At 41.0% G+C, this 17790-nt stretch overlaps 1 protein-coding gene across 5 annotated transcripts in view; it reads left to right on the top strand.

Annotated features, from left to right (window-relative positions):
* The window catches only part of zmp:0000000660 (arf-GAP with Rho-GAP domain, ANK repeat and PH domain-containing protein 2), a 215809-nt gene that overhangs the window by 167514 nt on the left and 30505 nt on the right, over positions 1 to 17790 (top strand). For all 5 annotated transcript variants that reach the window (XM_034164507.1, XM_034164506.1, XM_034164503.1 and 2 more), the window contains 4 exons: positions 3752 to 3815; positions 4376 to 4539; positions 14199 to 14411; positions 16287 to 16392. In XM_034164507.1, coding sequence (XP_034020398.1) covers positions 3752 to 3815; positions 4376 to 4539; positions 14199 to 14411; positions 16287 to 16392 — 547 coding nt within the window. The remainder of the gene's footprint in view (positions 1 to 3751; positions 3816 to 4375; positions 4540 to 14198; positions 14412 to 16286; positions 16393 to 17790) is intronic.

The raw sequence follows: 17790 nt of genomic DNA, 5'->3' as shown, positions 1-17790 counted from the left end.
GCGAGATATCGGCATCAATTTGATCAGCTAGCATTTAGCTTAGGTCCGTGTGTTATACATCATATGGATAAAGTGAGGAACCTTGGAGTAATTTTTGATCCTGCGTTGTCCTTTGATCTCCACATTAGAGACATTACAAGGACTGCCTTCTTCCATTTGTGAAATATAGCGAGGATTCGTCCTATTCTGTCTATGGCTGATGCTGAGACTTTGATTCATGCGTTTGTCTCTTCTAGATTGGACTATTGTAATGCTCTATTCTCTGGCTTACCGCAGTCCAGGATCAGGGGTCTTCAATTGGTTCAGAATGCTGCTGCCAGACTTTTGACACGGAGCAGAAAGTTTGACCACATTACGCCAATCTTGGCGTCCCTGCAGTGGCTTCCTGTTTCTGCAAGATCGGATTTTAAAGTACTGATTTTAGTTTATAAAGTTGTTCATGGACTTGCACCTCCCTATCTGGCTGACCTGATAAGCCCCTATGTACCAGCTCGGGCCCTGCGTTCTCAGGGTGCAGGGTGAATAAAAAGTCTGCCGGTTACAGAGCTTTTTCCTATCGTGCCCCAGCTCTGTGGAACGATCTGCCGGCACACATTCGGCAGTCGGACACTGTGGAGACCTTTAAATCACGTTTAAAGACTCATTTATTTTCCCTGTTTTATCATTAGTGTTATGATGTGTTTTTAATCTTGTATTCTTTTACTGCTGTCTTTCTTTTATGGTTGTTTTTATTGTGTTTTAAATTTTTAATTGTTTTTTTATGTTGTGAAGCGCCTTGAGACGATTTTGTAGTGAATTGGCGCTATATAAATTAATAAATTTGAATTTGTCTTCCATTTCCTCACTATGTTCCTCACAGTGGAAACTGACAGCTGAAATTTCTGAGACAGCTTTTTGTATCCTTCCCTTAAATCATGATGTTGAACAGTCTTTGTTTTCAGGTCATTTGAGAGGTGTTTAGAGGCTCCCATGTTGCCACTCAGTGAGCTTACGAAACCAATTTTGTGTTCCAATAATTAGTGCTAAATGCATTCAAATCAATAAAATGACAAGGGTGCCCATATTTATGCACCTGTCCAATTTTGTTCAAATAATTCTTGCACCCTTTCTGTAAATACTAGGAACTTCATTTCACTTCTCAAATATCAGTGTGTTTGTCTGCTATATGATATATTTAACTGAAATTTCTGATCCAAACAACCAATGATTTATAAAGGAGTTGCCCAAACGTTTGCATACAACTGTAAACTTGAGTAAACCACACACAGACTTAAAAGGTCTGGGGAAGAAAAAATTATGTACATAAAATTTAACAGAATGAAAAAAATATGTTCAAAGCACAAATTAAAAAAAGATAAAAAGTATAAGTACATAGTAGCAAAGAAGAGATAATATGTATATATAAAAAAGAGAAAAGTATGTACAACACTGGATATTTCAGTGGCAGTGGATATTGCACATTAACAAATTTTGCATTATTTTTTAAGTGTGGCATGTGACCTGGCTATTTGGTTCCAGTGGCATAAGAAACTCTAACAGCAGTTGGGTAGAAACTGTTTTCAGTCTACTTGTTCTTGCTTTAATGGCCCTGTACTGTCTGCCCGATGGCAGTAGCTCAAACAGAGAGTGTCCAGGGTGGGATGAGTCCTTTAGGATGGTCTTGGCTCTCCTGAGACAATACGAGCCATGAATGTCCCCTAGTGTGGGTAGAGGGCACCCAATGATCTTCTGCCATTTTGGTAACCCTCTGGAGCTCTTTCCTGTTTGCCACCATGCAGCTGGCAAACCACATACAGAGACAGTATGTGATGATGGTCTCCATGGTAGAGCGGTAAAAAGATACGAGCAATCTCTGGTTTATGTTATTTTTCCTGAGATTTCTCAGAAAGTGGAGTCTTTGCTGTGCCTTCTTCACCAAGTATGCAGTCTTCCTGTCCCAGGTCAGTTTCTCATTTATATGGTCTCCCAGGGAACAGAAGTCTCTGACCTTTTCCACACAAGTCCCTCCAATGATAATGTTCTGAATGTCTGTTTTGTTTCTCCTGAAGTCTATGATTAGCTCCTTGGTTTTGGATGTGTTCAAGAGCAGGTTATTTTCGCAACACCACACCAACAGCTGTTCCACCTCATCCCGTAAGCGGACTCATCTCCTCCAGTGATACAGCCTACCACTGTGGTGTCATCCGCATACTTAATGAAGGTGTTGCTGGTGTGGACAGGTGTGCAGTCAGAGGTGTAGAGGGTGAAGAGCAGTGGGCTCAGCACGTAGCTTTTGGGGGGGGGGGGTGCTGAGTGTGAGAGCTGTGGATATGTGGGGGCCAATCCTGACTCTGGGAGCAATCTGACAGAAAGTCCTCAGGCCATAATCCACGAAGAGAAGACGGACGTAGCTACCATGTTTCCAGTCTGAGTCTGAAGACCTGCTGCAGTATTCATCTACCTTATCTGTTGGGCTACAAGCCATCACCTCCTCTGCCATTGAGGACTTCTTGTTTCACCAGAGCCCCATTAGCTGTCTTGTGTTCAGGATTCCTGTGGGGACTTCATGGTTACTGTAGCGGCCACGGAGCACACGAGGTCCCCACTGTATTTCAAATCAACAAACAATCGCCTACTTGATCTGTTACCCAGGTGTCACGGTGCTGATTAGGGGTTGGATTTTGACACACCTGATAAAAAATATGCATTGGCTGTGCAAAATGCTTCCTTTAGAACTACAGTGTGCAGATTTTTCCCTCTTCAGTTTTTTGGTCTCTTTTGGCCAAGTATGTCCCTTTTGGGCTACTGTCTTCATCATCATGTTGGCCTGCATGAGGTGGCACGCGCCAATGTAGATATTTCTACAAATAAACGCTCTTAAATCTACCACATTGTAGCTCTAAAGTAAAGTTCAATTGTGTATTTTCTGCCTGTTCTAGACATTTTCTGCAAAATTCCCACTGCAGCTGTAAAAATACGCCAACATATTGGTTATTAGTCAGTAAAGAGTCCACAAACCGAAGAGTTGTACCTCAATAGTGTCTAAGTGTCCTTGAGCAAGTCATTAAGTAAGCTATCCAAGTCATATATCATACCCATAAAGATCACAGTGTGGCACTGTGTATTTTTGCTCGGTATAGGTTTTGGGCATTGTTTGTGCACAGGCTTTGGAAAACAGATGATGAAAGTGCCAGATGTTGTTGCTAGGAGATTAGTGACACCTCGGCTCTTTTTGTATTCGCTCTGTTGTCTCTGCTTGTTGCCACGATCCAAGCAGATGGCAAAGATTACAGTCATTTTTGTTTTATTTTTACCTACTTGGTTTTCCTTTTTAAACATTGATTGCAAAGATTAATTTCCTGCAGTCTGCATCCTTGTGCATATTATATCCGAAATACAAAAAAACTGTCAAATCTTCATGCAAGACAAAAGGTGAATTTGTGTCTTTGTCGCTAAGGTGTAGAACCATTTCTTGACTTCTTAATGCGTGCCTTTGCATTTTGAAAAGACCACTCCGATCCGTCTAGACATATTGTGTGCTGTTACTTGTAAGTGGATGCTCGGGTGAAGTGAGACCTTTCCGTGACGTGATGAATGCATCAACGATCAAGCCCGACGGCACACGCTACGAAGGGTTCGTCCTTTAGAGATAAAGCTAATGCAAACCTCGAACACATTACCATGCATTAGAAGGGAACGTGTGGCTGTCTGAATGCACACGTTTGGAGTCGACATTGTCTTTAACTCGTCTTTTTTCCCCTCCCATCACCAGCTGTCTCCACGCATGCAGAGGGCGAAGCAAAGATCCACGTTTTACTCATGGTGGAAGGCGGAAGGTATGTCGGTGCCTTTTTTTTCTTGGGGGTGGAGGGGGAGCTGCTGCTGTACTAATTGGCAAAGTATTTGTGATACAGCAACACTATGCATTATGCAACACAGTTTTTTCTATGGGCTTTGATTCTGCCTTTGTCTTGTTAGTCAGAATGCTCTTTACCTAGAGTAACCATCTGAGGTAATTAAAGCCTCGCTACGCCTCCCGCTTCAGCTGGAGAGAATGGGTGAGGTGGCAGCCCTCACACGAGCCCACACTTTTTAAGGCTCCCTTTTACAGTAACACAACAAGACTTTGTGCTTACTCCGTTAATTGCTATGTGTTTTGTGCGCTTTTGATCAGGCCTCGCGGGAAACCAGCAGTTGTTTCTAGATATTCTTTTACAAGCACTTTTGTATTCCTTTAATCTTGCTGCTTGCTTTTTTTTTTTAAATGGCTTCAATGTGCTTTTCCAAATAATCTGAGCAACTCTTAATTTTAAAATGTATAAAAGCATCTTGTTAGTGTACATAATGTGCATTTTTTCTTTCTTCTAATCATGTCTTTTTTAAACTCTTTTAATAGAACAGTTTACATCCGTGGTGTCAACAAAATAGACTTCGCATTGTGGCATTCTGCCATCAGACAGGCTGCTGGCACAGATGGCAATGCACTCAGCGACCAACAGCTGACGAAAAACTGTGTCCCTATTATAGTCGACAGTTGCATTGCTTTTGTTACTCAATATGGTGAGTTACTTTTTATTCATTGCTTTACAGTCCTCCAGGCAATTTTTAATTTGTCTCTTCTGTTTAGCTTCAAGTGTTTTGGAATCTACCCTTAAGCCGAGCTCTGTGCTTTGCCACCTTTTGCTTTTGTGTGCACACTAACCATGCAACGCTTGGATTCTACTTTTATATACATTTGCATTTACGCAATATACATATTTTCGCATAGCCACGTCCACTTCACTAAACTGTGTTTAACACCGTATTTCTGGTTTCCCAAGGCATTGTGCAAAAGCATTGCATTATCTGTTGAGAGTGCAATAGAATGCAACAACCCATTCATTAATATAGCACCTATTCCAATAGGTGCTATATCCGGACACACTCCATCCTTATAATAGACAAAGAAGAAGCACTCCATCTGTATAAACAGGTTTTGTGCCTGGCTACCAACCAGGCACACAACCGATCCATCCCAACTTACAGGAGTAAATCTGTCTGCTACAGCTAGGTGAAACATGGGCATGTCCTTGGTCTTCTCCAGGCACTGGCCAAATGTTGTAGCAGACATTCCCCCACAATGCAAGCGAGACTCCATCCGATGTACATGAAGTATCCATTCCTTTGACCTGAAAGCAGATGACTCAAATAACTGTTCACCAGGTGGCAGACAAGGCTATGGGATAATAAAAAGGCAAAAGAAAGTTACTTTTTTTGGCAGATATGTTGAATCAAATTTAACCACTGTCTCCTCACTTTACCGTCATTATATGCGCTTTTTAATTTGGTGAGTTAAGCCGCAGTCACATTGCACCAGCAATGGACAACGAAGCCCAAACAAAACAAAAAATCTGGACTTACGTTGGCTTTCAGAGGCATCGTTTTACCTTCATTCACCTGTGTTCCTGCAGCTGGCGGTTTCATCAGAATTTTCAAACTGTGGAAAATCTGAACGAATCCCAGCAACAACCTCAATTCGCCCGTATTTTGTTTTGTTTTCTGTCTGGACAGCTCCTTATCATTTGCGTGGTTTCCGTAACGTCAGCGTTCCCTTTGGCTGTCGTCCAACCTCCCAAGTCCGACATATTGCACGAATGTTGACGACGGATCAATAACTAAAGCTCAGATGAGCTGAACGTAACATCCTCATATCGCTGATGACTCGTCCATGTGTGGGACAAAAAGCAATATTGTCATATAGAAACAAAAGCGGTAAGAACGTTTTATCAACTACTTTAACTATTTACGCACATTCCAGCCATTTGTGGCTGGTCTGCGTGTGCACAACCGTTGTTGTCAAGACAACCAAACCAACGCCAGGACAAGGTCTCATACCCGCTGTCGGTGAAGTCATTGTGATTGTTTGATTTTGATTTTGTTTAAAGTGTCGAGGTCGGCATTCGCTTTGTTTTTCTTTCGTTAGTTTTTGGTTTCGTTTTGTTCCTTTTTCGCACTTGATTCACAGGCTTCTCTGTGAAGGGAAAGGTGCAGGATCTTTCGTCTACCTTTTCTCGACGATTTGTGACTTTATCCTTTGTTCAGCTATCGCCGTGTGCCCGGGCCCTTACAAATTGACACCCGACAGCGTGTCACCTCTCATCTCACACTGGCTAGGAACTTTTTTCTGTTCTACACAAAACTCAAACTTTTCTTTTGAACAGATGCTTGCACACATATTTGGCTATGACTGAAATGCTAACCTGAAATACTGCACCAAGTTTAACATGTAACCACACATTGATTTTACTTCATTCAACTCTGAATCACAATCAGACAATATGATCAACATGACTTCAGTTGGCTGCCTGAACTGTTTGGCCTCACAGGCATTCATCTTATTTTTTAAATGGCCCGACTTTTCAAGGTTCTGTAACTGGGTTTCTGCTCTTTTCTGAAGAGAAATGATTGTCAGACACAAGCAAAAATCTCACAAGCCTACCGTAACTTTGCTTTTCTTTAAAATAAAGAATTTATTCACTCCATTCCTGTATTCTAATTGTCCTGTAAATTTAATCCTACCCACTCCAAGTTTAACCACATCTTCTGAACTTGTTTTGTGAAAACTGGTTAATTTACCTTTTAGTAATTCTGCTGCTAATATATACAAATGCATGGAAAATAAAACATCCTTGAATGATTTAGTGAAGAAGAGGCACTTACAGTAACAAATGGCGTGTTGTGTAACGACAAAGTGACATAAAGGTTACTGTGTGAAGCTGTAAAACAACACACAATGATGTAAATACTGCATACACCACACCAGCGGTTTATATAAAGACATTTAATCCCACAATAAGGCAACTTGATTTTTTCTGTACAATGTAAATGTATGAGAAGCATGTATTACAGTCCCAATTCCATTGAAGTTGGGACGTTGTGTAAAATGTAAATAAAAACAGAATACAATGATTGGCAAATCCTCTTCAACCTATATTCAATTGAATACACCACAAAGACAAGATATTTAATGTTCAAACTGATAAACTTTATTGTTTTTGTGCAAATATTTGCTCATTTTGAAATGGATGCCTGTAACATGTTTCAAAAAAGCTGGGACAGTGGTATGTTTACCACGGTGTTACATCACCTTTCCTTCTAACAACACTCAATAAGCATTTGGGAACTAAAGACACTAATTGTGAGTGTCATGATTGGCTATAAAAGGAGCTTCCCCAAAAGGCTCAGCCGTTCACAAGCAAAGATGGGGTGAGGATCACCACTTTGTGAACAACTGTGTGAAAAAAAATAGTCCAGTTTAAGAACAGTGTTTCCCAATGTTCAATTGCAAGGAATTTAGGGATTCCATCATCTACAGTTGATAATATAATCAGAAGATTCAGAGAATCTGGAGAACTTTCTACACATAAGCACCGCCACCTTCTCCGGGCCCAAGCTCATATGAAATGGACAGACACAAAGTGGAAAAGTGTGCTATGGTCTGATGAGTCCACATTTCAAATTGTTTTTGGAAATCATGGATGTCGTGTCCTCCGGACAAAAGAGGAAAAAAGAAAAAGAGCACGGGTACTTACTGGCCTGCCTGCAGTCCAGACCTGTTGCCCATTGAAAATGTGCGGTGCATTATGAAGCGCAAAATACGACAACGGAGACCCCGGACTGTTGAACAGCTGAAGTCGTACATCAAGCAAGAATGGGAAAGAATTCCACCTACAAAGCTTCAATCAATCAATCAATTTTTTTATATAGCACCAAATCACAACAAACAGTTGCCCCAAGGTGCTTTATATTGTAAGGCAAGGCCATACAATAATTATGTAAAACCCCAACGGTCAAAACGACCCCCTGTGAGCAAGCACTTGGCTACAGTGGGAAGGAAAAACTCCCTTTTAACAGGAAGAAACCTCCAGCAGAACCAGGCTCAGGGAGGGGCAGTCTTCTGCTGGGACTGGTTGGGGCTGAGGGAGAGAACCAGGAAAAAGACATGCTGTGGAGGGGAGCAGAGATCGATCACTAATGATTAAATGCAGAGTGGTGCATACAGAGCAAAAAGAGAAAGAAACAGTGCATCATGGGAACCCCCCAGCAGTCTACGTCTATAGCAGCATAACTAAGGGATGGTTCAGGGTCACCTGATCCAGCCCTAACTATAAGCTTTAGCAAAAAGGAAAGTTTTAAGACTAATCTTAAAGTAGAGAGGGTGTCTGTCTCCCTGATCTGAATTGGGAGCTGGTTCCACAGGAGAGGAGCCTGAAAGCTGAAGGCTCTGCCTCCCATTCTACTCTTACAAACCCTAGGAACTACAAGTAAGCCTGCAGTCTGAGAGCGAAGCGCTCTATTGGGGTGATATGGTACTACGAGGTCCCTAAGATAAGATGGGACCTGATTATTCAAAACCTTATAAGTAAGAAGAAGAATTTTAAATTCTATTCTAGAATTAACAGGAAGCCAATGAAGAGAGGCCAATATGGGTGAGATATGCTCTCTCCTTCTAGTCCCCGTCAGTACTCTAGCTGCAGCATTTTGAATTAACTGAAGGCTTTTTAGGGAACTTTTAGGACAACCTGATAATAATGAATTACAATAGTCCAGCCTAGAGGAAATAAATGCATGAATTAGTTTTTCAGCATCACTCTGAGACAGGACCTTTCTGATTTTAGAGATATTGCATAAATGCAAAAAAGCAGTCCTACATATTTGTTTAATATGCGCTTTGAATGACATATCCTGATCAAAAATGACTCCAAGATTTCTCACAGTATTACTAGAGGTCAGGGTAATGCCATCCAGAGTAAGGATCTGGTTAGACACCATGTTTCTAAGATTTGTGGGGCCAAGTACAATAACTTCAGTTTTATCTGAGTTTAAAAGCAGGAAATTAGAGGTCATCCATGTCTTTATGTCTGTAAGACAATCCTGCAGTTTAGCTAATTGGTGTGTGTCCTCTGGCTTCATGGATAGATAAAGCTGGGTATCATCTGCGTAACAATGAAAATTTAAGCAATACCGTCTAATAATACTGCCTAAGGGAAGCATGTATAAAGTGAATAAAATTGGTCCTAGCACAGAACCTTGTGGAACTCCATAATTAACTTTAGTCTGTGAAGAAGATTCCCCATTTACATGAACAAATTGTAATCTATTAGACAAATATGATTCAAACCACCGCAGCGCAGTGCCTTTAATACCTATGGCATGCTCTAATCTCTGTAATAAAATTTTATGGTCAACAGTATCAAAAGCAGCACTGAGGTCTAACAGAACAAGCACAGAGATGAATCCACTGTCCGAGGCCATAAGAAGATCATTTGTAACCTTCACTAATGCTGTTTCTGTACTATGATGAATTCTAAAACCTGACTGAAACTCTTCAAATAGACCATTCCTCTGCAGATGATCAGTTAGCTGTTTTACAACTACCCTTTCAAGAATTTTTGAGAGAAAAGGAAGGTTGGAGATTGGCCTATAATTAGCTAAGATAGCTGGGTCAAGTGATGGCTTTTTAAGTAATGGTTTAATTACTGCCACCTTAAAAGCCTGTGGTACATAGCCAACTAACAAAGATAGATTGATCATATTTAAGATCGAAGCATTAAATAATGGTAGGGCTTCCTTGAGCAGCCTGGTAGGAATGGGGTCTAATAAACATGTTGATCGTTTGGATGAAGTAACTAATGAAAATAACTCAGACAGAACAATCGGAGAGAAAGAGTCTAACCAAATACCGGCATCACTGAAAGCAGCCAAAGATAACGATACGTCTTTGGGATGGTTATGAGTAATTTTTTCTCTAATAGTTAAAATTTTGTTAGCAAAGAAAGTCATGAAGTCATTACTAGTTAAAGTTAATGGAATACTCAGCTCAATAGAGCTCTGACTCTTTGTCAGCCTGGCTACAGTGCTGAAAAGAAACCTGGGGTTGTTCTTATTTTCTTCAATTAGTGATGAGTAGAAAGATGTCCTAGCTTTACGGAGGGCTTTTTTATAGAGCAACAGACTCTTTTTCCAGGCTAAGTGAAGATCTTCTAAATTAGTGAGACGCCATTTCCTCTCCAACTTACGGGTTATCTGCTTTAAGCTACGAGTTTGTGAGTTATACCACGGAGTCAGACACTTCTGATTTAAAGCTCTCTTTTTCAGAGGAGCTACAGCATCCAAAGTTGTCTTCAATGAGGATGTAAAACTATTGACGAGATACTCTATCTCCCTTACAGAGTTTAGGTAGCTACTCTGCACTGTGTTGGTATATGGCATTAGAGAACATAAAGAAGGAATCATATCCTTAAACCTAGTTACAGCGCTTTCTGAAAGACTTCTAGTGTAATGAAACTTATTCCCCACTGCTGGGTAGTCCATCAGAGTAAATGTAAATGTTATTAAGAAATGATCAGACAGAAGGGAGTTTTCAGGGAATACTGTTCAATCAATCAATCAATTTTTTTATATAGCGCCAAATCACAACAAACAGTTGCCCCAAGGCGCTTTATATTGTAAGGCAAGGCCATACAATAATTATGTAAAACCCCAACGGTCAAAACGACCCCCTGTGAGCAAGCACTTGGCTACAGTGGGAAGGAAAAACTCCCTTTTAACAGGAAGAAACCTCCAGCAGAACCAGGCTCAGGGAGGGGCAGTCTTCTGCTGGGACTGGTTGGGGCTGAGGGAGAGAACCAGGAAAAAGACATGCTGTGGAGGGGAGCAGAGATCGATCACTAATGATTAAATGCAGAGTGGTGCATACAGAGCAAAAAGAGAAAGAAACAGTGCATCATGGGAACCCCCCAGCAGTCTACGTCTATAGCAGCATAACTAAGGGATGGTTCAGGGTCACCTGATCCAGCCCTAACTATAAGCTTTAGCAAAAAGGAAAGTTTTAAGCCTAATCTTAAAAGTAGAGAGGGTGTCTGTCTCCCTGATCTGAATTGGGAGCTGGTTCCACAGGAGAGGAGCCTGAAAGCTGAAGGCTCTGCCTCCCATTCTACTCTTACAAACCCTAGGAACTACAAGTAAGCCTGCAGTCTGAGAGCGAAGCGCTCTATTGGGGTGATATGGTACTACGAGGTCCCTAAGATAAGATGGGACCTGATTATTCAAAACCTTATAAGTAAGAAGAAGAATTTTAAATTCTATTCTAGAATTAACAGGAAGCCAATGAAGAGAGGCCAATATGGGTGAGATATGCTCTCTCCTTCTAGTCCCCGTCAGTACTCTAGCTGCAGCATTTTGAATTAACTGAAGGCTTTTTAGGGAACTTTTAGGACAACCTGATAATAATGAATTACAATAGTCCAGCCTAGAGGAAATAAATGCATGAATTAGTTTTTCAGCATCACTCTGAGACAAGACCTTTCTGATTTTAGAGATATTGCGTAAATGCAAAAAAGCAGTCCTACATATTTGTTTAATATGCGCTTTGAATGACATATCCTGATCAAAAATGACTCCAAGATTTCTCACAGTATTACTAGAGGTCAGGGTAATGCCATCCAGAGTAAGGATCTGGTTAGACACCATGTTTCTAAGATTTGTGGGGCCAAGTACAATAACTTCAGTTTTATCTGAGTTTAAAAGCAGGAAATTAGAGGTCATCCATGTCTTTATGTCTGTAAGACAATCCTGCAGTTTAGCTAATTGGTGTGTGTCCTCTGGCTTTATGGATAGATAAGCTGGGTATCATCTGCGTAACAATGAAAATTTAAGCAATACCGTCTAATAATACTGCCTAAGGGAAGCATGTATAAAGTGAATAAAATTGGTCCTAGCACAGAACCTTGTGGAACTCCATAATTAACTTTAGTCTGTGAAGAAGATTCCCCATTTACATCAACAAATTGTAATCTATTAGACAAATATGATTCAAACCACCGCAGCGCAGTGCCTTTAATACCTATGGCATGCTCTAATCTCTGTAATAAAATTTTATGGTCAACAGTATCAAAAGCAGCACTGAGGTCTAACAGAACAAGCACAGAGATGAGTCCACTGTCCGAGGCCATAAGATCATTTGTAACCTTCACTAATGCTGTTTCTGTACTATGATGAATTCTAAAACCTGACTGAAACTCTTCAAATAGACCATTCCTCTGCAGATGATCAGTTAGCTGTTTTACAACTACCCTTTCAAGAATTTTTGAGAGAAAAGGAAGGTTGGAGATTGGCCTATAATTAGCTAAGATAGCTGGGTCAAGTGATGGCTTTTTAAGTAATGGTTTAATTACTGCCACCTTAAAAGCCTGTGGTACATAGCCAACTAACAAAGATAGATTGATCATATTTAAGATCGAAGCATTAAATAATGGTAGGGCTTCCTTGAGCAGCCTGGTAGGAATGGGGTCTAATAAGCATGTTGATGGTTTGGATGAAGTAACTAATGAAAATAACTCAGACAGAACAATCGGAGAGAAAGAGTCTGTTACTGTTAAGTCTTCTATTTCCATACCATAAGTCAGAACAAGATCTAAGATATGATTAAAGTGGTGGGTGGACTCATTTACTTTTTGAGCAAAGCCAATAGAGTCTAATAATAGATTAAATGCAGTGTTGAGGCTGTCATTCTCAGCATCTGTGTGGATGTTAAAATCGCCCACTATAATTATCTTATCTGAGCTAAGCACTAAGTCAGACAAAAGGTCTGAAAATTCACAGAGAAACTCACAGTAACGACCAGGTGGACGATAGATAATAAATAAAACTGTTTTTTGGGACTTCCAATTTGGATGGACAAGACTAAGAGACAAGCTTTCAAATGAATTAAAGCTCTGTCTGGGTTTTTGATTAATTAATAAGCTGGAATGGAAGATTGCTGCTAATCCTCCGCCCCGGCCCGTGCTACGAGCATTCTGACAGTTAGTGTGACTCAGGGGTGTTGACTCATTTAAACTAACATATTCATCCTGCTGTAACCAGGTTTCTGTAAGGCAGAATAAATCAATATGTTGATCAATTATTATATCATTTACTAACAGGGACTTAGAAGAGAGAGACCTAATGTTTAATAGACCACATTTAACTGTTTTAGTCTGTGGTGCAGTTGAAGGTGCTATATTATTTTTCTTTTTGAATTTTTATGCTTAAATAGATTTTTGCTGGTTATTGGTAGTCTGGGAGCAGGCACCGTCTCTACGGGGATGGGGTAATGAGGGGATGGCAGGGGGAGAGAAGCTGCAGAGAGGTGTGTAAGACTACAACTCTGCTTACTGGTCCCAACCCTGGATAGTCACGGTTTGGAGGATTTAAGAAAATTGGCCAGATTTCTAGAAATGAGAGCTGCTCCATCCAAAGTGGGATGGATGCCGTCTCTCCTAACAAGACCAGGTTTTCCCCAGAAGCTTTGCCAATTAACTATGAAGCCCACCTCATTTTTTGGACACCACTCAGACAGCCAGCAATTCAAGGAGAACATGCAGCTAAACATGTCACTCCCGGTCCGATTGGGGAGGGGCCCAGAGAAAACTACAGAGTCCGACATTGTTTTTGCAAAGTTACACACCGATTTAATGTTAATTTTAGTGACCTCCGATTGGCGTAACCGGGTGTCATTACTGCCGACGTGAATTACAATCTTACCAAATTTACGCTTAGCCTTAGCCAGCAGTTTCAAATTTCCTTCAATGTCGCCTGCTCTGGCCCCCGGAAGACAATTGACTATGGTTGCTGGTGTCGCTAACTTCACATTTCTGAAAACAGAGTCGCCAATAACCAGAGTTTGATCCTCGGCGGGTGTGTCGTCGAGTGGGGAAAAACGGTTAGAGATGTGAACGGGTTGGCGGTGTACACGGGGCTTCTGTTTAGGGCTACGCTTCCTCCTCACAGTCACCCAGTCGGCCTGCTTTCCCGGCTGCTCGGGATCTGCCAGGGGGGAACTAAGCTTCAACAATTATTGTCCTCAGTTCCAAACACTTATTGAGTGCTGTTAGAAGGAAAGGCGATGTAACACAGTGGTAAACATACCACTGTCCCAGCTTTTTTGAAATGTGTTGCAGGCATCCATTTCAAAATGAGCAAATATTTGCAGAAAAACAATCAAGTTTATCAGTTTGAACATTAAATATCTTGTCTTTGTGGTGTACTCAATTGAATATAGGTTGAAGAGGATTTGCAAATCATTGTATTCTGTTTTATTTACATTTTATACAACGTCCCAACTTCAGTGGAATTGGGGTTGTACCAATGTGTTATCTTTGTCAAACTTTTCCCTCTATTGTTGTCATTGTTGAACACAGGTTTGTGTCAGGAGGGGGTTTACCAGAAGGCAGGTGATACCAGTCGTGTGGCTGCACTCCTGGAGGAGTTCACTCGGGATGCCCGCAATGTCAAGCTACGGGAGAAGGAGCACCAGCTGGAGGATGTCACCGACACACTGAAGAGCTTCTTGTCCAAAGCAGAAGATGCACTGCTGACCAAGGAGCTGTATCCATACTGGGTGTCAGCACTGGGTATGGGAGTTGTTTGTCATAGTCCTAATCTTGAGGTGAACATCAGCAATGAAAGTGTAGCCAAGAATTCCAATGCCGTCAATTTTTTTTTTTAATGGTACAAAGCAAACATGGCGAATTGAAATTGGTTCTAAAGTGTCTACCCCTGAATCGATCTAAATGTACTTCTGAGCAGGTCAGTCATCAGATTTTAAAGTCATGTTGTTAGCAGTTGAGTGACACGGCTATGCTGCTACTTCCACATCTGTTAATGCTTCTAAATGTTTAAAGGGCAGTGCATGACTGGGTAAAGATTCTCAAGCTGTATCTGTGAGGTAAAAACAAAAGCACAACACCCGATCACGGTATGTAGTATACCTGTTTGAACTTAGTTTGTTTCAAAATTTATGAATACTGTCATCCTAGATCAGAATGGGTAAGTCCATTTAAACAATATTGCAGGTACATTGCAGCAGATGCTGTGCTAATAGGTTAAACATCTACCTTCTTCTGGGCTTCTTGTGGTGCTTTTTCTGCTACCTGTATGTTGGATGCATGGCCAATCAAAGTTGAGTAGAGGCAGCTCCAATGTGCTGCACTACAGTAGTAAAAATCTGAAGAAGATCTCTGGTCTTTTATGCAATACTAGCTGGGGTACCTGGCGCTGTCCGGGTTAACCTGTTTTAGACATAAGCCAAATGCCAATCATTTTAGTCAAAACAATTGCCCAACATTTGTTTTTGTAATTCTGATGTCTTAGAAATATAATAGTTAATGGGCTAAAGTTTGTCCAGCAGAACTATAAGAGGTGGACTCCCCAAACTAAGTGGAAATACTTGGTTAAATGACAAACACAGTTGAAGTCCTTCATGCAGACTTTGTTTTGCAATCAAATTTATAACAAAATTACACACAAAAGGTAGGTAACAGTAAATGTAAATATCAATTAATCAAAATTGAGGAAATGGTGTATTTCACTGTTTTTACAGTGCAATTTTACAAACATAAAATGAATGTATTCAGACAGGAAGGCAAACTGGGTTGTTCAGGACAGTCAGGTGCTTAACAGTTGAGAACATAAAGTAGCTGAAGGAAGGTATTAAATAAACAGAGATGGCCAACATATATACAGGGCTGGAAATTTTAATCTGCCTGGTTATACCCACAGCCTCAGCCTAAGCATGTTGTTTTGCTGAGTGTGCTGTGGCAGTGCTGAGTGTGCTGAAGAAAGGGGTTAAATAAACAGAGATGGCCAAGACATATACAGGGCTGGAAATTTGAATCTTTTGGGGTAATTTTCAGTTCAACTTTTAAAAAAATGGTACCAGTTTGTTCCCCATGTCATGAGGATTCAAAATATATATAGTTTTTAGGGCTACATATTATAGTTTGGGAGTTCATCCCGGACAGACAGACAGACGTAGCCCTTTATGTATATAGATGTATTTGAATGTAAGAAATGCCATTTTTGGGCAATTGTAATTTACCCCATAAAATTAATTGCTGCACCGAATCATTCCAAAGTTCTTTCTGCTAGACCCTTTTTCATTAGCACAAATTGTTTGGCCACCACCCTGCCCACACCGAATTAGTCTTGTTCCTGCAGCGTATCATGGCCTATGTGGTTGCTATATATATTGAATTCTTTTAGAAGGCAGAGATGCATAGTAACATAAATGATCATAGCTCCAACACAAGAATGCACTAGAATTATGAAAAGGTTGAAAGAAGGTGCTGAGAGACATCATTGGCCGGGCTGATGAGCTAGAAAACTGGATTATTAGAAGCTGCCCATAGTTTGATCACATGCAGGAATTATGACAGATACAGTGTATTTAACTAAGGCATAATCCACGTTTCGTGATCTATTTGCTTTTGCCTTTTTGTGCCTTGTAGATGAGAAAGACGAGAGGCTGAGAGTAAAGAAATACTCAACTTTTATAGAGAGCTTGCCAAAGATAAACAAATCAACCCTTGAAGCTCTGCTGCAACACCTGTACAGGTACTCACACATACACACACACACACACACACACACACACAGACACAAAAAAAACAAAGACACACATATTGAAATTATAAACACACAGTGTAGAGTTGTATCAAATGGCCAAATCCCTAAATACGAGATAATCACAGAGATTGACATAAAGATGGCACATGCTGTCTGTCTGATGTGTCCATGGCTCGGCTGAACACTTCCATTTTTTCAGCCAAGCATGACCAGCGCCGACTGCAATCCATCTCTGTTCATCTGTTGTTTTGATGTGATACACAAACATACAAAGCCAATCCAATCAATGCAGCCATTAGACTCTTTTGCAGCAACATGATGGCACTCAGTTGTATTTTGCTGCAAAACACTTCTGCCAAATGATCCATTCATACTTCTGTTTTTGAAGACAAATCCAGTAATTAGTTGTCGCCTCTAATGGTGTTTGTCATTGGCTGCGTTGCCAATGGAACCAGCGTTGATCTGCAAATTTAAAGCTGCATCACAGAAGCAACAAGTACAGTGAATCAGAGGTTCCCCTGGGGTTGGGACTTGTCACCTGCTGATTTGCCTGTTGTCCCTTCTGCTGTGCTAATAACCCCACGCTTCCTTCTGGTGTGTGAGTGCACCTCCTTCCCAAGTCTGCCACCTCAGATGTGGGCAAAGGCATGGAGATGGGGGAGGTATCACTCCTTCAAACTTGGCATTCATATGTAGAGCTGAAAGGAATAGTAATTAGTTGGCAACTCTGATTGTATTTACCCTAATATAGAACAGTTTTTTCTCCTGGAAATACATCTGAAACTTTACAGGGTCGTACACTTGTGTAACCTGGTATATTTCAAATGTATTTCCAGGAGAAAACGGAGTCGCCACCTACTGTGGTGTATGCAGATGATATGTAAAATTACGTATCATCTGCATACATCACAGTAGATGGCGACTGAAACCCTTAAAGGGAGTGTGCTACTTTTTATTAACAATCATCCACAGCTAACGGTGCCTTGACACTTGCACGCATTTTGGCTCCGCACTCCCACGTACTTCATCGTGACCATGCCACCCGCTGTGTTCCCAGCTGGATGCCACGCTTTGTGCTGCTGGATGCTGCGTATATTAAATTATTTTGTAGCAGATTAATCATTTTCTCTCAGAGTTGGCTGTTGAAGGCATCTCTAATCGCTTCCGGAATCACAGAGGACCGTTCCAGCTGCCACTTCTCTCTCTTTCTCTCCTGCGATTGTCCTGAATCAAGACTAAACTATTTTGGCCATGCGACATGTTTCTCTGTGCATGATCCAGCACACAGGGGCCTGAGTTTTGAGGACTCCAGTAGTTGGAGAAAGCCAAGGCGTCCCCCATGTTTCGCCTCGATGTGGCAGAAAGATTGTTCCTACTTAGATTAGC

Source organism: Thalassophryne amazonica, chromosome 23 (assembly GCF_902500255.1).
Source record: "Thalassophryne amazonica chromosome 23, fThaAma1.1, whole genome shotgun sequence".
Classification (NCBI taxonomy): domain Eukaryota; kingdom Metazoa; phylum Chordata; class Actinopteri; order Batrachoidiformes; family Batrachoididae; genus Thalassophryne; species Thalassophryne amazonica.
The sequence above is the reverse complement of the archived record's forward strand: the minus strand, read 5'-3'. Positions and strand labels throughout refer to the sequence as shown.